Source organism: Homarus americanus, unplaced genomic scaffold (genome assembly GCF_018991925.1).
Source record: "Homarus americanus isolate GMGI-L3 unplaced genomic scaffold, GMGI_Hamer_2.0 scaffold39675, whole genome shotgun sequence".
NCBI classification, from domain to species: Eukaryota; Metazoa; Arthropoda; class Malacostraca; order Decapoda; family Nephropidae; genus Homarus; species Homarus americanus.
This window is the reverse complement of record NW_024736071.1, coordinates 1,902,721-1,925,592: the sequence shown is the minus strand read 5'-3', so window position 1 is coordinate 1,925,592 and position 22,872 is coordinate 1,902,721. Positions and strand designations below refer to the sequence as shown.

Below are 22,872 nucleotides of genomic sequence, written 5' to 3'. Positions count from 1 at the left end.
CCATCAGAAGGAGTATCCTCATCAAAGAGAATAGAGTTTATTTTGCCTTCACTGACAGCATGACATGACGACAACCTTACAGAGTGGGACAAGGAAGATACTGGTGTGTTGCCAAGAAACACGAGGTCTAGTCACGTGATTGCCTGCTGGGGTGTATGCCAGACAACCCAAAATGCTTATTTATAGCTCTAGGGCCCATAGAGATTAGCAGGAATTTTTTAATTTTCAAGGATGTTGATATACGCCCTAAACCCTTACCTTAGCGGACGTTAATCTACGGCCCAACCATGTAGGGGTTAATTAATAGATGCAGAACTATTCTGAACTCCTACCTGGTGGGAATAATCTTCCAGTATAAGCCTGTTTTATCATTATTAAAGATGTGCTTGGCTGTATAACCTTGCTGCTGTATCCTTTCCCTCAGCTCAGCAGGAATCGTGCATACAGCCATCTGGTCGGCTTTTGCAGCTTTCCCAGCTAACCAGATGTTATGCAGGTTAACATGCTTCCTGAACCTGTCAAACCATCCACGGTTGCTAGTGAAGTCAGGAGTATTGAAAGAGGAGGTGGCTTCCCCCTTCACAGAAAGCCACAGAGGCCTGGCCTTCTATTGGATCAAGGCCTGGCTTAAGGGACAGTTCCTCTGTCTGTTGTCTTTGATCCAGATGGTCAACAAGCACTTCATATTTTTCCATCCTGGGGTCACCCGTTGTGGTCACAGTCCTCAAGGAGGGAGACACATTCACCAGCAGCTGCCTCGTACATGACTTTGTCCTTAAGGATGGTAGAGACTGTTGAGGGTGGCAAGTTCAAGTCTTTACCAATCTTTGCCAGTCCATCACCACTTTTGTTATGCCTTATCACATCAAGCTTGATGCTAAGGCTCGCAGACTTATGCATCCTCTTAGGGGCAGCAACTAGAGGCACTATCACTGGAGCATTTGGGCATGTTTGCCTAACACATGAAGTCGGAAATATGAAGTCAGAGACAACAGGGTACAAGGTAGGGTGGAACATACTTGCTGAGGCGGAAAAATGGCTGCTAGTGCGCAAAGCCCTCTTGCAGCAAGAATTTTCATTGCGCCGCCAACTGCCAAATTTAAAACACTTCTGCTGCTCCTCCTCCATGAGGTACTCAATGAAACTTGTGGGGGTATTTTCCCAATATGTAATCATCGGTTATGCAAATTGGCTGTTATTGGGATATTGGTTTTTGGGGTACACCTGTACCCAGAAATATTCCGGGAATGGGGAATATTTTCCAGGTTGGAAAGAGTCGTCTCGTTACCCGGATATCTCTCATTCCCAGAAGTGCTCTGCACCAATTGTTCCAGCTAATGGGGTTATCTCTGTATCATAAATCAGGCTCATTATAACATGGCGTTCAATGCGATAGGTTCCTGGCCAGTCGGACACCCATATGTATCACCGAAAATAAATCCTACAATACTATTAGCACTACTACTACTGTGCTGTCACTCGGAACAGAGTATGACGCTCATCCAGCTATGATACAATGATATGAGTTATTAAGGATGTCACCTTTGTTGGTCAGCTCTGAGGTGACTCTAGAGACCGATACGGGACTGGCAGGGTTGTCCACCCACCGATGTTGCACATGTGGAGGACTACATCTAGTGCTGGCAGTGTCTTTCCAGCGCTGGCGCTTATCTGCCTCGGCATGCAGTCGGGTTAACTCGAAAGTATCAACACCTTCTCTTGTGGTGCTCCTCCAAGCGTTGCAGTGTGGAGTGATCGTTTCCCAGGTGAGGGGGGTCGATTTAGCACTTTTTCAGGTTTGTCTCAAAACTATCCTTATACCTTTTCTGTTACTGGCCAGTGTTATGTATACTATTTGTAAGTTGACTGTAAAGTAGCTGCTTTGGCACAGTCTACTGTCGTCCATGTGGGTAATATGGCCAATCCAACATAGTTGTTCATGGATAATAGTAGCCTCAATGCTCCTGTAATTGGTGTCAGTGAGAAAATTTTACTGACATTTGTTCTCTTGTCTTCCCAGTGAACTCGAAGGATGGAATGCAGATTATGTTGGTGAAAGTTTTCAAGTGTCTTGAGGTGCCTTATGTATGCAACCTGTGTCTCGCTGCCATATAGCAGGGTGTGGATGACCACTGCTTGATATACTTGTAACTTTGTAGATATTTTCAGCTCAATACAGCTGAAGATACGGTTACAGCATCTGTCAAAGGCTTAAGATGCACATCTGATCTGATGTTGAATATCTTCATTGATGTCCGAGGTGGTGGACAGGTGGGAGCCGAGATATTGAGTGTGTAACATTAGAGAGCATATTACAATTAAGCTGGATGGATAGTGGAGGTGTGGGTGAATGAGGAGCAGGCTGAAAGAGAATCTGATTCTTATGTACACTCACCTCGAGGCCAAAGTGTGCATACGCATCTGCATCGATGTTCAGGTTCTCCTGTAGGTCTCGTTCAGTGTGAGCAACAAGAGTGAGGTCATCTGCATGCTGTATATATATATATATATATATATATATATATATATATATATATATATATATATATATATATATATATATATATATATATATATATATATATATATATATATATATATATATATATATATATATATATATATATATATATATATATATATATATATATATATATATATATATATATATATATATATATATATATATATATATATATATATATATATATATATATATATATATTAGTGACCCTACTACTCTTTAAATAGCACACAACGGTTGGTGGTCAGGTCAGATGGTCAGGTGACCCGGCCTGACCACCAACCGTTGTGTGCTATTTAAAGATTAGTAGGGTCATTACCTAATACCTGACCATTGTGGACCTGGTCTCACCCTCCTCTGTATATATACACCTTGATTTGTATTTCTCTCTCTAGTCTGTACTCACCCCTGAAGATGTGAATTACACGAAAGCGCTTGGGAACTTCGTGTTTTCTTCTTTCCTTGTGGTTATCAACATATACCTAGATCACGCGCACCTACAGTGATTTACTTGCATATATATATATATATATATATATATATATATATATATATATATATATATATATATATATATATATATATATATATATATATATATATATATATATATATATATATATATATAAATAATCTACAATGAAATACAGTACAGTAAAAGTAATGAATAATGAGGAATGGATACAGTACAGTGAAAGTAATAAATAATAAGGAATGGTTACAGTGTGACTGAGCACTTACCTTTAATGTAGTCAGCTGAATGCACATGGGGCCCCCATAATTTTCTAATTATACATGGAGACTACATTAACTGGAAACGTTTCGGTATAGAAAATGCGTGTCATTTGAAAAAAATTTTTTTTTTTTTTTTTTTAATAAAAAATCTCAACGTAAAGTCCCGATGCGTAAGTAAGTAGCAGTCGTAAGTCGGGGTCTGTCTATATATATATATATATATATATATATATTTATATATATATATATATATATATATATATATATATATATATATATATATATATATATATATATATATATATATATATATATATATATATATATATATATATATATATATATATACTAATTAACAATATTTTATAATCGCAGTTATGTACTGAATATTCCATGTAAAAAAAGTAAATTTTAATTGAATTATTTATAGTGCGGTCACTTCCGACACAAAGACGGGCTATAAATAGCCTTCTTGTCCCCCCTCCATCTCTTACCCTCTGTTCTCAGAGAGAAAGTCTTGGTAAATAACTTTTGTTTGTTTATTTTCATTGTTTGTCTAATTTATCATGTTGTATCAAAGTAATATTACTAAAAGTAGGCAGTTACCAAACAGGGAGATACTACTGCCTGGGAAGATACAGTATTGGAAGCATAATGTACAGTATGGTCTAATGGTAGACCCTACTTCCATATGGCATCACGAAAAGTGTGACCAAGTCTTAGGTTGCTGATCTATCTTTCTGCCTCATTTACACACAATTGCAGAGTTTCAATTGTTTCTCTTCCTTTGACAACGCAACATACATACAATATAATGTTTCTCACCTTTGATCTTTTTTCATTTTTGCATTTATTTATGGTTGGTTATTTAAAATAAGGCCAATTCACTTCAAGTATTGGCATCAAATTTTACCGGCTGGTGCACAGTAGTGTAAACACTAGTGACTCACTTAAGCGTCTGTTATTTAACTGGAAATAATGTCGGTGTGAGTAAAATTTTTCCATTTACTTGAAATAGATTTACCGATTTATTTGTTTATTTATTTATTCATAATATACTGTAATGTATTAAACACACTGCAAGTATTTTCTTTAATTTATAAACTTGTTTCGCGAAAAAGGGAGGCTATACCCGGCAAGTGAAGTTGACCTGATACATTTATGGTGAACATTAAGGACCAAACTCCGAATCCGATGACGTGACTTCGTGTTCATCATGCTCATCCTAAATTTACCACTGTCGGTAGTTTCAAGAATTAACGCAGTCATTTACTGAATATTCTTTTTAAAAAAATAAATTTTAAATGAATTATTTATATGAGATAAGTACCGTATATACCCGTGTATAGCATGAGTTCTTAAGACCAAATTTTTGGGCAAAAAGTTGGGGGTCGACCTCTATACGGGTAATAGTTTCGTTAGGTTGAAAAAAATTTACCAGTAACTACCAGTAAACAATGGAAACGATGCACCAACGCACCACCCGCTGTGAGTGTCGGTACAGTTGCCAGGGCAGATCTCTTGCGTCATCATAGCAAGCCCAAAGTAGCCAAATGCATGGTATGGTATGCACAGGAGTATGTAAAACATAAAGTATTCATTTTTAAAAGTTTATTTATAGATACATAAATTTTTGTTAATTAAATTTGAAACATCAATATGATGTGAGTCAGGTCATCTACACACAGTTGCCAGTTTCAAAATTTTCCTTTTAAAATTTTAAGTTACCGAGTATTTCTTTTCCCAAATCGTTTTACAATACTGTAGGTAAAACAGTATACTATTGTGCAAACCCCACAGAAAAAAAATTAACAAATGGAGACACCAAAAATGTAAAAAAAAAAAATGCTGTCTGACTTGCAACACTGTTGGTAGGGTCAGGTGGTTCTAACGGTACCTGCCAGGACCCGGTAATCAAATTTATAACAATATCTAACCTCAATTACTGTAGTTTATCTGATGTAGGCAATATGAAGTAAAAAATACCAGTTAAAGTGAGAAATTGGAAGAGAATAAACAAGAAAGATGTTGGGCTATTTTTGGTAGGGCTGAGGGAGAGAGTACCAGCTGTTTGGTCTTTTTTGGCGGGAGAGTCACGCAAATATCCGTACTAGTATTTGTTTGGTGTCTTCTGTATTTTTAAAAATGAATACTTGTAAATTAAAAGTACCGTAACATTGTATTATATAAAAACTTGTCATATTTCTGGAAAATAAGAATACACCGGTAAACACAATTTCAACGTACGCTAAAATTAAAAGCTGCTTAAGAAGGGCCGATGCAAACACAAAGCCTCCACGACCAGGGCTCTGCCGTATCAGCTAGACGGTACACGTGTTTTTCGAATCGTTTTCAGTTAAAAAACTTTTACATCACAAGTGAATTAGGATAGAATATTATTGTAATATAACAGTTTTTAACTGAAAACCATTCAAAAGGCGATTACGGTAACATCTTGTGAACGAAAGAAAGCGAGTCATTGTTTTTGTCACGATTTTATCCCACTTTCCACTATAATACGTACGTCATTTCAGCAAAAATATTACATTTCCATATTCTCAGAAATAAATAGTAGTTTTGCTGAAACGTGATGTATTTCAATGTAAATTAGGATAAACTACATGCAGAAAACAAAAGACTTTACCTAACCTTCCGATGTTCAAGATATGTTACTCGTATTTTTAATAGTTTTCGGTTAAAATACTGTTATATTAGTGATATTCTATTCATACTGTGGTTGATATAATACCTTCACGGAAATGTAATATTTTTTGCTGAAATGACATACGTATTACAGTGGAAAGTGGGATAAAATTGTGATGAAAACAATGACTTTCGCTTTGTTTCGTTCAAAAGATGTTACCGTAATCACTTTTCGAATGGTTTAGTTAAAAAACTGTTGTATTGTATTACAATAATATCCTAATTGACTTGAATAAATATTACGATACCATATTTCTGAATATTTTCATTAAAATCCATCAAAATCATTTTCCTTGTCATCGTCTGCAGCACCAAACAGCTTCTCCCAGTCCTCTCCTTGAACAGGGCTAGAGGGTACGTGTTTTTCGAATCGTTTTCAGTTAAAAAACTATTACATCACACGTATATTTTACCTAAACTGTGCCTGAATGAATATATTCTCGGAAATAAATAGTAGTTTTGCTGAAACGTGATGTATTTCAATGTAAAATAGGATAAAATACATGACGAAAACAAAAGACTTCACCTAAGCTTCCGATGTTCTTGAGATGTTATTCGTTTTTTTAATAGTTTTCGGTTAAAATTCTGTTATATTACAATGATATTCTATTCATACTGTGCTTGATATACTACATTCACGGAAATGTAATATTTTTTCCTGAAATTACGTACGTATTACAGTGGAAAGTGGGATAAAATCGTGACGAAAACAATGACTCGCTTTCTTTCGTTCAAAAGATGTTACCGTAATCGCTTTTCGAATGGTTTAGTTAAAAAACTGTTGTATTACAATAATATTCCCTCCTAATTGACTTGAATAAATACTTGAATGGAAATATACAATATTTTTGTTGAAACTACCTGCGTTTCAGTGTAAAGTGTCGTAATAATAAATGGTAAACAAGTTTATAGGACGTAGAGTTTTTCTGAAGGTTTTGTTGTTCCATTACCCTCAAAATCTTGGGTCGACCTATAAACGAGGAATATCATAAATTAACGATTTCTTGGTCATAAAATCGGGGTCGACCTATATACGAAGGGGGGTTATAGACGAGTATATACGGTATTTATTACAAAAAAGTTAAGTATTCTGGTTTTCCCAGACATCTCCTTGGGACGGTTGGTGGGGGGTGGGGGGGAGGGAGGGACCGACCGACCATCTGTTACCCTGTGAAGAATATATATTTTTTTTTATTAACTGAAGATATTTGTTTTAGCTCATAAAATTCATACAAATTACCCGGTCAGAATATAATTTACATTGCTGGAATTCTTATAATTTGATGATCATTTTGAATATAAACATCATATATTTTGCATTAGATATACAAATTTTAGATAAAATGTTTTCTGAGTAAATATGTTATCTTTTGTGCAAAATATATGACATTTATATTCAAAATATTCCTGGTCTTACAAGGAATCCAGCAATGTCAATTATATTATCCTAACTTTAATCTGAGGTATTATTTAATACAAAATGTTAAAATTTATTTTTTTCACCCACTCTCTCTTGAAGGGAGGATTGGTGGGGGTGGGGGGAGGGTTGGGACTGACCGCGCGGTTGGAAGAGGGGGGAGGCAAGGTGGGGTACTTTGATTGACAGATAGTGTCCTGAAGAATATTTTTTTTTTTATTAACTGAAGATATTTGTTTTAGCTCATAAAATTCATACAAATTACCCGGCCAGAATATAATTTACATTGCTGGAATTCTTATAATTTGGTGATCATTTTGAATATAAACATCATATATTTTGCATTAGACATACAAATTTTAGATAAAATGTTTTCTCTAGTAAATATGTTATCTTTTGTGCAAAATATATGACATTTATATTCAAAATATTCCTGGTCTTACAAGGAATCCAGCAATGTCAATTGTATTATCCTAACTTTAGTTTGAGGTATTATTTATTAAAATTTAGTGGTTTTCCCCCAAAAATTTCTCAGAGAGGGAAGAGCCAGCAGTGTAGTGTGAGAAGAGGGGGAGGGAGTTGAGTCCATTATTTGAATGGACATTAACTTGGCGACTGTATTTCTCTATTTCTCTTAAGTATTAATTGTGTGCATGTACCATCATAAAATTAAGATGTTATTTTTACTACAACATAGTTATGTGTCTTCAAAAAGTGGAGTTTGGGGGTCGGGCTGGTTTCTATTGGAATTAATCCCATATGTTCTGTTGTTCACTTAACGCGGATTTCACTTAACACGGGACCCTCTGGGTTCTATTGACCGCGTTAAGTGGGGTACAACTGTAGCCTACTTGAAATAGATTTGCTGATTTATTTGTTTATTTATTTATTTATAATATACTGTAATATATTAAATGCACTGCAAGTATTTTCTTTAATTATATACTTGTTTTGCAAAAAAGGGAGGCTACCATTATACCTGGTAGGTGAAGTTGACCAGACATTTATGGTGATCATTAAGGACCAAACTCCGAATCCATGACGTGACTTCTGTTCATCACTTATATCCTAAATTTACCACTGTCAGTAGTTTCAAGAATTAATGCAGTCATTTACTGAATATTCTTTGTAAAAAAATAAATTTTAAATGAATTATTTATAGGAGATAAGTATTATGATCAGTAAATATACAGATATGCATTACTGACCACCTCCGAACACAAAGACGGCTAAAAATAGCCACAGGCGGTCACAGTCAAGGTCACTTTCCCTTTCTTGTCACTGGCAAATGGAGGGGGGGGTGATGATAGCAGCTGTGTTTATTACCTGGGTATATTGTTCTTTTACGGTATGTTAGACAGGTTTATAATACATTTTTATTATTTTTATATACCGGTAATCTTCATTTTAATCCAGCTTCCCAAACGTAAGTTTCAGTATAAAATAATGAGTGGTAGGACATTGTGAGTGGTTTACCATGTTTCCATCACCACTCTTGACACGCTAAACCGCAATATTTAAGAGGTAAGAATTTTATATTTGGTGCTTAAGACGACCCCCTAACTTTGGGCTGATTTTTTTATGGTTCAAATTCCGTCTTATAGGCCGAGATATACGGTAAGTAATTTATAATAATAATAATAATAATAATAATTAACGGTTTATTAAAAAAACATGGCAGCCCGAAGGCTGAAAATATACAACGAACAGAGATGACAAGTTACATATGGTGAAATCGGGGAGTGGGTCACTTGATTGACAAAAGCTTTCAATACAGATACATAAGAAACATAGAGTCAACATATAGATTAACTTTAGATCTGGTACTGTGGGAGCTGCTCTGTAAACATTCTTTTGACCTGCTGTCGGCACCAAGAGTCCTTCCCACTGTCTTGATGGCCGTTGTACCTGACTGCTAAGCCGCTACCTCACTACAGCTGCAGATGTACCACGTGGTCTGGGTAGGTCCTCCAGCTCACACAGGGTGTTGGAGATGGTTCTTGTTTCTCATATGATGTAGTTAGGAATTCATAATTCCTCACCTGGGTGGAGTAGGGAGTCCTCATTTCTCTCCTGGTGTAGTTTGGAGTGTTTCTTGGCTTCTCATCCAGTTTTGGGGGTGGCGAGTGTATCGCGGGCTGGGTGCATCAGGTCAACAGCAGCCTCTAAGTACTGATTGTCGCTCTAACAGTTGTTTCTTCCTTTCGAGTTGAAAGTGTCACTTTTGTATATCAGTTGTGGGTTGATCGTCAATCTTTGCACCGTACTGTTGGCGGGAGGATGTTGATAAATCCAGATGGGGAGGAGGAGATGGGGAAGGAGAAGGGCCTGACAGACCAGGCTGGCAGCTGTCTCCTTGGTCAAGAGACCACAGCCGCGTGAGCGGGCAGCGCCAACTACACACGTCCTTACCCGGAATTTTCCAGGTAACGGAAAAATGTTCTCAGAAGTTTAAGAAATTGCACATTACATCATCTCTCGAACCCGGAAAAATATTCCTCATCCTCAGAATTTTCCAGATACCAGAAAATTTATCTCAAAATTTCTGAAAATGCGCCTGATTTTCATCTCTCAAACCCGGAAGAAACTCCCCCCCCCCCCATCCCCAAAATTTTCCGGGTCCTGGGAAAATTTTCTCAGAATTTTCCAGAAAATGTGTCCCTTGGAAAATCATCCCCAAAACCAGAATTCTCCGGAAAATTAATGCTATGGTAACGATTTTCCAAGAAAATTTCAATTCCTGCTATCGGAGAGCTCCGGTTAAGAGGGATTCCGGTTAATGGAGAAATTACTGTATTAGCACCACCTAAATCATACTTTCAGTGATGCAGAGATGGATTAGCCTCAACCAGAGCTTTTTTAGTTTAACAAATTTATTTACAAAGCTTGGAGTACAGTTTGCCTATTCTGAGTAATTCAGTCAGGTCTTGACACTGAGGATGGTATCACTTCTCACTGCCACGCAGGACAGAGGTTTCAGAGCGAGCTATTCACTACCTCCCGCCTGCCTCCCTCCCTCCCACCCACTGCATCTCACGCTCGTTCATCAAACAATTGATTGATTGATTGAGTGTGGTAATTACATCCCTGGTGACACAACAGCTTAGATCATATATCACCGAATTAAAATAAAGGTTCAAAAGACTAAAATCAAATAATGCTAGGTGAAAAACATGAGCAATAAATAATATAGAACTTTTGTAAAAATATTTAAATGTTGATTGATAAAACTGAAAGCTTGTGTAGAAGGCCAGCTTCCTCCGCGAAGGAGAGGATGTTGTCTCCCATATTACCCCCTGAGCAGCACCAAAAAGAGATGGTAAGACTTGTCTTCCCCCGGTGCTGGGAGACGTGCTTACGACGAAGATTTCTGAGACTGGGGCACTCCACCAGGAGGTGTCGAATTGTCAATGAGACCAGGTAGCCATCACAATGGGGAGGGGGCCCCCTCTCTCCATTAAAAACCATGTGTCAGCTGTGTGTGGCCAATGCGGAGGCAGGCCTAAGTAGTCTCCCGGCGGTGCGACAGTCCTTGATATCCCCAGGCACTCAATGCAGGGTGGATGTCAAGGAGCTTGTCTGCTTCGACAGCATCCTATCTGCATTGCCAATTCGAGCGGATTGAATGACTGTCATTCATGATATACTATTGTTTATTTGTTATTCATTAATTAATAAATATATGTTACTGTAATAATCTGTGTTTATTAGAACAGTACTGTATATCTCATAGGTAAAAAAAATAACGTCATCAGGAACGCCTCTCCATGCAATGTTATAATGACCTTTTAAAATGCTGTTTTGGATAGCGCACTATAATCTAGGAACATATCCTGAGCACTAAATATGGTATTAATGTGTAAAGGTACCCTTAACATACTTATTATCTGGGGTCTATCTAATTTAATTTTGGTAATTGATTGTTTTAATGACTCTTGACAGGGTAAGTGGGTAATCTTTGACTACCTCTGGGAACCGTGAACCTGCCTTGCCTGCTATGGGGCTCTTGGATACCCTACATATAATGCCTAGTACAGTTTTATCTCTGAAATGGCATCCAGCTGTAAAACCTAATTTAAAATTGCTTCATTGGTGTGTGCTGCATTTTCTAGGCTAATAGTAGTAACAAGAAATTAGAATAAGCATAAGAAATAATGTCTATCATCATTGCAGATGATTGTGTGCACTTGTCAGGGCTGGACATCTTGGATGGGACACCAGTACTAGATATTAAACCCTACATTCCTCAATATGATGCTCCTAACATTATTTCATCTACATTGGACATCACTCCTGCTCAGGAGAGAATAGATCTTAGAAAATGGGATAAACTTGAATATAATAAAACAAAAAGTGTGACAGAAATTAATGTGGAAGAAAACTCCTTCTCTAATATAACCGTTGCAAATAGTTCTCAACACAGTAGTAAATCTAAAGTGGTGCAAACTGAACAAAAGATAAGATGTAGTGATAACGAGTTTATAAGTGAACCATTTTCATGTTATGATAAAACTAATACCATAGTGTCTGGTTCAGGAATAGTCAACCATCAGTCACCAAAGCTAAAGGATACAAAGGTCTTAAAACTAACTAAGGAATTGGGTGAATCATCAAGGACCATTAATATAGATGGTAATTCAGGTAGTGTTGATATGTCCAATAGTAACTGTGGAAAGAACAAATGTCTTTTGTCTCAGTTGAGCAAAGAAATAAAGCCACATCTCAGCCTAGGCAATAAACATACAGAAATTCAAGATCTTCCTACATCCTCTGAGCAGCAAGATACTGTCAGTGACTTTGAAAAAAGTGAAGAAGAGGCAGGAGTGACAACAGCATCCTGGCTGAGAGCTCCTCCAGCCACTCCTCTCCAAGTACTGTTCAACCCAGTAGCCGAGATGCAGATCAAACTTTTTTCCCAAAGAGAAGAACAGGATTCTTACAGGTAAATATGGCAAAACTGATGTGAGATAAGATTTTGTTTTCATATTAGATGACATGATCATTAACATGTCTTTATTTTGTACTTTTTTGTGTGTGTACAGTATTTCTATATCAAGGTACAGGGCTTAGGGCTTAGGGAAACTTGTCGTGTATCAATGACATATATTGCACTATTTACATTCACAGAGCAAGTTTTCGTGTCCAAACATCTCCAATTACTTCACGCACAACTCAGTGGCTATCTTGTACCCCATGTCGGCGTGTGTATACCAGGCCTGGAGTTCCTGGTTCTCCGTGGTGTCTGGTTCAGTCGGTGGCTCACGCTGCTCTGCCGTGACCTTCACCACCACCACCACACAAATATTACTCGGTTGCCAACTAATCCTAATACAATACATCAAAAGTTTTACACCTTATACCCTATAAAACAGAATATGGCTCTTACATAATGTTTTAACAACCAAAACTAGATAACACTGATATAAAGAAACATCATAAATCAAAACATTAGAAAACTTATACAGTAAAGTATAAGCATACAGGCCGTGAACCACCCTCAATGACATTGGTCATTCTCGGGCATCACCTAATCATAGACAGTGGTGTGGGCCGTTATGTAACAGTACTAGTAAATAACAATAAATAATAATAAATAAATAAAAATACTGCATTGCCATTTGGCAGGAAACAGCGGAGCAGTGATGGAGGGAACCCCAGCCGCAGCTCTCCCCCTCCCTCATTCATTGTTTGCCTCTGTACATACATAATGATTAATTCTTTTATGTTTTTGACCTTATGTTAATTATTTTTATAAATTTTTACCACATTCTGTATTAACCTTCAAACGTAGGGCTAGGAGAATTTTCACTACCCGTCACAGATGGGCTAATTTAGAAATTTTAAAAAGATTCTAATGAAATTGATATATACTGTATATCATTCAATTGGATTTGTTATTTAGATTGCAAAATTGTAATAAAAATCTTCTCACTCTCCTTTGAGGATAAAAATACAGTTAACCCTCACTTTACGCGGTCCCACATTCCGCGTTTCCACGTTTACGCGGTGCCTTGCCAGAACCTAACGTGCTCACATTACGCGGTACGTGAACCCCATTACGCGGAGAGTGTCCGGCGCGACGCTATTTTTAGATTCGCGCCACCCGCCCGCCTGCCTGCCTGTGCTCCTCGCCTCTCCCTCCTCCTCCCTCCGCTTGGGCAAGCCGCGCGGTAAGGTTGCGCAGTGTGTGTCTTTGTTGCGTTATCACTGACGTCATATGACGTATCGGACTGTGATTGGCCATGCATCCCTACCCCCCTCTGCTGCTAGCTGTAATTGGCTTAAAGTATTATGACGTGTCCACCCGGGGGAGGGAGGGAGGGAGGAAAGACGACGCTTGACCTAGCCGCGGCAGTTTCATCCCTCAAGGCCACACCGTGTAATCGTGCATCCATTGTTCAGTAAAATGGCTTCCGCCGGACCACCACCCCCAGAGAGAAACCTTTCCTTACCTGGACCCAGCGGCACTAAGCCAAAGAAGACACGACGTTCCTTAAGCTACGAGGTGAAGTATACCATCATCCAAGAGTTGGAGAAAGGAACGAGGCAGGTTGATTTGGCGCGCCAGCATGGTGTGAATGAATCTACGATTCGAACAATAAAGATGGATGCAGCCAAGATAAAGGAGCACATGAAGATCACAAAGTCTACAGGTGCTTCTATGATCAAGTATTTTCACAACCAGGTGCTTCTCAAGACAGAAAAATTACTTGTGAGGTACTTGGTGCGTCAGGCGCGACGGAACATGGCGGTCGACACGCGCTCTGTTAAGGACTACGCACGTGAACTGTACATGGCAGTGGCACGAAAGATGGGAATTACAGAGCCCAAACCCTTTAATGCTTCCTCTGGGTGGTTACAGAGGTTTAAGATCCGGAACAAGATCACCAATATAAACATTGGTGGTGAAGAAGCGAGTGCTGACCGTGCTGCGGCTAGGGAATTTCCTCCGTTTTTACGTGAGATTATGGAGGAAGGACAGTACAGTGACGACCAGGTGTTTAACATGGACGAATCTGGTCTTTTCTGGAAAAAGCTACCTTCCAAGTCCTTCGTTGTAAAGAATGCCAGCAGGATTCGGGGCCGGAAGATGCAGAAGGAACGCATCACCGTCCTGTTTACCACCAATGCCTCCGGTACCTGTAAGCTCAAGTTATCGGTGATCCACACAGCACGCAAGCCGCACGCCTACAAAACCATGGACATGACCAAGCTAAATGTCCACTGGCTGACCGCACGTAAGGCATGGATGTTCTCTACACTGTCCCTCTCCTGGTTTGATGACTGTTTTGTTCCCGATGTAAAGAAATTCTGTGAGCGACAGAATGTGCCATTCAATATTTTGTTGCTGCTGGACAACGCACCAGGACACTCGCCCCTACTGTTAGATCGTCACCCCAACGTAAAAGTGGTCTTCCTTCCTCCCAACACTACGTCTATATTACAGCCCATGGACCAAGAGTTAATCTGTAATGTAAAAGCTGCATTCTCAACAAAAAAATTCAAACTCCTGAACGACTACACCAACACCAGGGAAGAGTTGCGTAACCTGAGTGACACCACCACCGATAGCAAGAGCGAAGAAGATGAGGATCAACAGTTGGCACAGCAAAAAATACTGTTCAAACAATTCTGGAGAGTATTTAACATCAAGAAAGCTGTGGACTTCTTGGTGGAGTCATGGGATCAGCTGTCTATTGCTACAATTCGTCACGCATGGAGACATGTGTTGCATGGAATACCAGGTGAGAGGAGGAGTCAATCTGTGACTGGTGAGGTTCAGAATGTTGCAGTAGCAGTGGACCTTGCCAGAGAAGCTGCGCAGACTGTTACAGTTCCAGGCTTCTCCGAGACCACCAACGACGACATCCTGGAGGTGATCAGAGATCCTGAAGTGACTGCCGACGAGATGTTGGAAGAAGATCACGTCAGTGAAGAGGAGGAAGAAGGTGCGTCATTCTCCGAAGAACACAGTTTAACTCATAGTGATATTAAGGGTGCCATGGAGTGTGCAGAGAAAATGAAGTCCTTCCTTTCCCGCGACAATGACGATGACCGCTATGAAGTCTTCCATACCCGGCTGGTGCAGGCTATGGAGCCGTACATCACGGTGTATCAAGACAACATAAACACCAGCCGTCAAAAAAGCATAACCGAGTTCTTCGCCCGCAACCCACCACAGCCAGCCCAAGCCAGTGATAGTGACAGTGAAGATGACTTTGAGGGATTTGTCAGGGAAGCCCTGACAACTGTAAGTGACAGTGATGGTGATTCACCTGAGGGCCAGTAATCTGCCCTCTGCCTCGGAACCAGCCTCCATCCCCGTATGCCGACCCATCTCTTCTACTAACGTAAGTGTTCCACATAACTTTTAGTTTTTCTAACCTAACCTTTATTTTTCCTATGTCAACCTTTATTTTTCCTAACCTAACCTCTTCTATATTACTTGTTTTTTCATACCATCATAAAGTTAAGATAAAATTTTTACTACAACATAGTTGTGTGTCGTCAAAAAGTGGAGTTTGGGGGTCGGCCCGGACTCTATTTCAGTTAATCCCATATGTTATGTTATTCACTTTACGCGTTTCTCACTTTACGCGAGACCCTGCGGGTTACATTAACCGCGTAAAGTGAGGGTTAACTGTACAGTAAAATAATGGCCATGACGTCATCAAATGTAACAATGTTGCGAGATCTAACAGTAATGGCTGCCTTGCTACATGTCACCCATTTTGTAATCTTTTCCACAAACACCCAGAAGGTAGAACACCAATTACATTTTTTTTATTGTAGTATCCTCAGTAAGCCTAATCCACACTTACTTTGAAATAATATATATATTTTCAGGTCAAACTAAACAGAATAAATGTTATAACATGAGAGTTGCACTTCCTATGAAAAGAAGAAATGAATGTCCTCTCAGTAATATTTTTGTTTTATTTTCTTCATTATTTATACTATGTTCTTCTCTGTAACATTCACAAGCACATTTTGCAACTAAACATTCCAGGTAATGAGTTGAAACTTGTGTTCATTAAGCACAGACTTACTCACATGCACTGATTAAACATTCACACAAAACACAGACACATGCAAATACATACACACACTACACAACACACATCAGACATGGAGACATAGTGACATATACAACACACTCACACCAAACACACACACATGAGAGATAAAGGTAGCTCTTCTCCCAAAGAAATAAACTAAAGACATAATATTTTTGTAGTTCTCATCACTTCAATATTTCTTCAAACTGTGATAATCATGGTAGCATTCACCAACACACAATGCTAGTTGGCATTCTTGGCACCAGATTGATACAAACTTTTGCCTGGCAGGCCCTACCCTCCTTGTTTGTATAGATGGTAGAAGAGTGAAGTAGTAATGTGTGATCCATGCTGATGTGCCGAGCCGACCTTGACCACGAGTAGCTTGTATTTGTCGACCTGGTTGTTGTGACTGCAGTGTACCATATCTTTCTAATAATTGTTCAATAACACCACGGCAAAACACACAGAATCATACTTTCTTGCCCATGTTTACACTGAACATGTAGTAGTTATTGTAAAGACTCATGTCAGCTAGCTGTTAAAACAATTTCTTGTCCCACTTCAGGCATATTCTGAGACAGTCTATAGAACCAATCATCATGTCAGATTTATCAATCGACTGCATATTTGCAGTGTCATCAATTTCTACATCTGGTTTTTCAATTGGTTCTGCAATACTAAAGTCAACCTTGCCTGTGTCTTTTTTCTCTCCTTTGTGAATACTGTACAGCAATATCTCAGTTAGCCAGAATCCCTCAAACCTGGAAATCTCCGATAGCTGGAATTGAAATTTGCTTGGAAAATCATTTCCAAAGCCGGAATTTTCCAAAAATTTCCGGCTTTAGGAACAAATTTTCCGAGGTTGAAAATCAAGAGAATTTTCTGAAAATGTCTTGAATAAAGATGAAAGTTAAATTTTTTTTGGGGGGGGGGACCTGACCTGACTCAATGTCAGGTGGAGGTAGGATGGGGGATTAGTGGTCTCATATTACTGACCTTCTGACGGAATGTCAGGTCACCCTTTCTTGGGTGAGGATTAGTGGGTCTCATAACCTGAAGATGCCTTGAATAAATACAAAACCTAAGTATTTTTAGGGAGATTGTGATAAGTATCAGTATAAATGATCAAAGTTGTATCCCTTCAACATTACATTACATAACATTTAAAAATATGAAGTGAGAAAGCAGAAAGGTGTGGGTAATTAGAGAGATGGAGTGGTAACATTCACCAGTGTTGCCAAGCGATAAGTTTCTCAACAGCTGATCTTTTAATTCACCTCCATGCAGTCCCACAACAAGACCCTCACTTGTTGCTTGTTGTCTTAATTCCAGTGTGTGTGTGTGTGTGTGTTTTGAGCTTGCCAAGCACCTTGTAGGATTTGAAAAAGTTGATGAAGAGTTTGTTCAGGAGTCAGGTGGTGAGGTGACATGCCAAGACACTTACTGGGTACACAGCACACACATTAACAGCACTACTAAACCATTGTCTTATAACATTTTACATTATAATTTCTAATTTAAAATTAATTGATACATGATAGCTCGACGGAACTACTTTTGCACTTAGACAACTGATCAATGAGTAAACCATGGCATATTGAGACTCAATTTACATTAATGATGTCACAAAGCTTTGAAACTGCAACCACATAAGTTATCACAACCAGTACTTGCCAACAGTGCGTAACAGAGACGTAACCGATCGCCCAAGCGGCTAGCGAGCTGATCAGTAGTGAAGAGGATAAAAGTAAAAGTAAGTAAAAGTATGCAAATGTACTAAGTTAATTACTAAAATTATTAAGCGTGGTGCAAAATAAGGGATGTTTATACTCAAATTAATCGCTATCTTACAAGAATTCCAGCAATACAAATTATATTTTTGTAAGTCAAGTCAATGACATTTTATAACTAGTAAGTGGTTGAAGGATCCGTTGGGGGGGTAAAAGTGACCGCACTATCCCCAACCTTCACTGTTTGTCTAAAGCAGAGGTTCTCAAACTTTTTTCAACCAAGGACCCCCTATATACCATGACACATACAAATATTGTTAATAATCAAAGAATAAATTATAGTCCAAAGCATTTGTTCATTTCAACCCAAATCCAAAATATTCTGCGAATTGGAATCGCCAAATCTCTTACAAACGTTAAACGCACTATTTCTCAAAAACTTTTCGCTGACCCCTGGGGGTCCGCGGACCCCAGTTTGAGAATCACTGGTCTAAAGTACTGACTCATTCATGATACGTACAGTACAATAATTTTTATTTGTTTTTCATTAAATAGTACGGATATGTTACTGTAATAATCTGTGCTTATTAATACATGCACCCTTCATATACAATACAGGTATGTATATACCTCATAGGTACAAAATAATGTCATTCAAGACATATTCAGATTATAAGACCCATTAATCCCCCCACCCAACACTGGGTGACTTGACGTTGCATTAGGTCTGGTTAGTACTTGACCCAATAATCTCCCACCCAACCTTCACCGCAAGTGTTAGACATGATTATTTATGTATTACAGTCAATTGAGTGAAGTGTGTAACAGAGACTTGACGATCGCCCAAGCGACTAACGAGCCGATCAGTGGTGAAGAGGATAAAAGTAACTGCTCTACCATGTATTCACACATGTATCATATCGAGCTTTTTTTGTTTTAAATATATTTGTTTAACCAATTCTTTTAGATGAAGTATACAGGATTAATTTGATAAAAAAATGGAGTGTAACGAAATTAGAACTGATTTTACTGACTCTGGTATCAACATTTCTTACGTTTTTTTTATAAGAGAATGGAATTCCCCTCACAATATCATACAGAAATATTTCGTTTAAGGATATCTTATTGGAAAAGTTTTGTAGATAATTTATGAAGGATCATTATGGTATCAAATTCATCTCCCTATTACAATTAGCCACCCTTGAGTGAAGAAGGGAAGGGTGGAAGCTGACCGTGCAGCCCTCCCCCACTAAAAAGTTGACTCCCACACTCTTCAGCCAGCATTACACACCAACATTACACCTATACATCACACACACACACACACACACACACACACACACACACACACACACACACACACTCCAACAACCACCCACACTCCAACAACCACCTCCAACAACCAGCCACACACACACACACACACACACACACACACACACACACACACACACACGACGCGCCGCGCCGCAAGCATATATATATATCTCCCCACACACACACACCACACTCCCACTCATGCCCCTAACAAGGGAATTAAGACAGCAGACATAAGGAGTGACGGCCTTATTGTGTGACAAATTGGCATGTTTGTTACTGCGAGTTAAATATCCGCTGTTGAGGAGTGCTTGGCAAAACTCATTTCCACTTCATTTCTCTAATCACCCACACCTTTCTGCTTTCTCATTCCATATTTTAAAATGTTATGGAATGGAATGTTGAAGGGATACAACTTTGCTCATTTATACTTATATCACAATCTCTCTAAAAATACTTTTGGTTTTGTGTTTATTCAAGATATCTTCAGGCATGAGACCCACTAATCCCCGGCCAAGAAAGGGTGACCTGACATTCCATCAGAAGGTCAGTAATATGCGACCACTAATCCCCCACCCTACCTCGACCTGACATTTCGTCAGGTCAGATACATGAGACCAGCAATGCCGCCAAAACCACACTGACTGTGGAATGAGCGTTTCGGGAACAAACACGGAGAATGATACACAGAAAGTGGGGAGCACAGGAAGTGGGATACGTTTTCTTTCTTTCTTTTTAATAACACCCATAGGAGACGGTAGGACTACTTTATAATTTTAAAGCCTCCCACTGTTCAAGCATGCGCTCAACTGCTGCAACGACAGCCATCGAGTGGCACAAGCATGGGAGATTTTGTGTCGCTTAAGGTCCAGAAAAGTTTGGGCAAGTTTAAGTTCATATTTCCTTTTGTCACTGTGGGAGAAGTGTGTATAAATATTTCTGATTATGTCTTCACAATGTCGTGGTAGATATTTTACTGATTCTGATGCACATAAATGAATGCTATAACAAATATACATTTATTTTAATATATAAAATTTTGTTCTTCGATGATGTGGCATATGTATGAATATGTAACATAATAGAAGGTATTAAATAAAACAGCCATATTAATATACAGTGAGTTCTGCTATAACGCGTGTTTTGATAACGCGAATTTGCTCTAACGCGATTTATGAATTCGGAACAATATTTGTATAACACGAACGCTTGTTTGCTATAACGCGATTTTTGCTTACTATTTCTCCAATTTTGTGGTATTAACTGTGAATATGGTAAAGAAGAATATCTCCAAAAAGCGTTCTGATGATAGAATTCCCGGTGATTATCGTAAAAGAAAGGATATAACACTTGAAGAGAAGCTCGATGTTATCAACCTCAAAATCACCCTTCTCCCCCATCAAGTTACATTCATATTTTTTCAAGGTAAAGTGTTAAATTTACTGTATGATTTCATTATTAGATATGAATGTAACATTTATTTAGACTGTGCTATCCTTTGTGTTAGGCTAACTACTAAATTTTTTCGATTTCGAGTAATCTGCACCTAACCCTATTTTCTCCATAAGCCCTGTTATTTCTATTACGCGATTTTCTATAACACGATATTTTACAAGAACACAATTATCGCGTTATAGCAGAACTACCTGTATTACAATAATCGTTATTACAATTTCAATGTAGAATAAAGCTTATTTTGATTTGTAGAATTTATGAAGATTGGGTGTAGAATGTGTCTAGAACGCGGCCTTATGGTGACTAACTGGCAACTAAAAATTCACGTTACTTGCCAAAGGTCACTAGAAGACTACAATTCGGCAACTCTGCACGAGACCCACTAATCCCCCCCCCAGCTCCATGGGAGTGGAAAATACCAGTCTTTGTTGTAACACACAACTTCATTCATGCCCATATCATAAAGATTTTTAATTTTCAAATACTGTACAGTATTTTTAGTTGTAACTTATTTATTGGTAGTATTTTTATTTATTCCTCACATTTCCTGGTACTGTATATAGTATTTTAAGAAAACTATGGCTACAGGAGCAAAATACACAGATTTTTTTCTTCTAAATACTCCCTGCTATAATGGAGGTGTGTGTGTTTTATATGCCATAAAATATGGTACTGTATTTTTTATGTTTTTAATGTCATTATATTTCATTTAGAACATTTGCCGGAAGGTGTGGACAATCGGCTTTTTCGGACAGGTGGTCCCCCCTGGGTTTATATACCCAGTGAAAGTATATTTTTTCATATTGAACCTGATATGACTTCCTTAGGGGGAGCCTTGTTGTAGTTGGAAGACACTTAAGTAGATTGCACCTCTTATTACATTAGTTAAGGAATGAATTCCAACAAATGACTGTAGAGATTTTGTTTGTTCATGAGCCTGAACAGCCTGCAGCATAGCAAGAGAATGCCTCCAGTAGTAAAACCAGATTACATTCTCTGGCAGTCGGTGATATGACCAGTATTGCCTTACAATTTGCAACATGACTCCTATGGTGCAAAGCAAGTGTAAAATAACTTGGCAGTGTTTGTGATCCATTTATTATTATTCAGTAAATATTGCTATTAATTTTTAGACCATTGTTCACCTTCTATGTAGTTTTGCATTTGCAGATCAACATTTATTCTTCTCCGTTATATAATTTTTCACTGTTTCCTTTGTAGACTTGAATTCCTTGGAGATGGTGCTGAACTGAGAGCTACAATAAGTGCTGTACTTGGTGAGGATCCACGTTCAGCATATCGCAGACAAAAGTGCTCCTCTCTTCTCTATTACTTCACTGTGGATACTGCCCATATTACTGCTTGGTTTGAGGGGGATACAGCTGAAGTTCTACGAGTACATCCATTACAGACATACAAGAATACATCCTCTATGGAGACTTAGTGTATGAAGATAAAGCAGAAAGTGAATGCTGTGCAAACACGGCTTAGATATACAGTCAACCTCTTGTTTATCCATGTATTAATGTCTTTGCGAGTCATCTAATGCAACAAGGTTACAAATATATTTACTTACCTTATTACTGTATTAATAATTGAATATGAAAATGAGTCCCATTGGCTTGATTCTCAATCAGGGTGTAATGTTTTTTTTTTTTACGGGAATTAGCCAACCCGGGCACAGGTCAAACGGCCCACAACGGAGCCTGGGGGGCGAAAAAAAAGAACGGAAAGAAATTGAAAATATAGAAAAAAGGTTATACTGTATTAATCTACTGTACACCACGAAGATGCCGGAAAACCAGCTTTTTAAGGTGAGACAGATTGTAAGAGCATGGAAACACAGAAGAAGGCAAAGCATTCCACAGTTTGGCTGTGTGAGGAAAGAAGGAGGTACTATAACGGGTTATTCTCGTGTAACCGATATCC

The 22,872-nt window shown here is 38.5% G+C and overlaps 1 protein-coding gene across 1 annotated transcript in view; it reads left to right on the top strand.

The window, feature by feature from the left end:
• Window positions 1-22,523, top strand: part of LOC121871737 (tRNA (adenine(37)-N6)-methyltransferase-like) — a gene marked incomplete at its 5' end in the record, with an annotated part of 48,039 nt that extends 25,516 nt beyond the window's left edge. The window contains 2 exon segments of the mRNA XM_042374151.1: window positions 11,553-12,321; window positions 22,165-22,523. Coding sequence (XP_042230085.1) covers window positions 11,553-12,321; window positions 22,165-22,387 — 992 coding nt within the window.
• Between the last annotated feature and the right edge of the window lie 349 nt (window positions 22,524-22,872).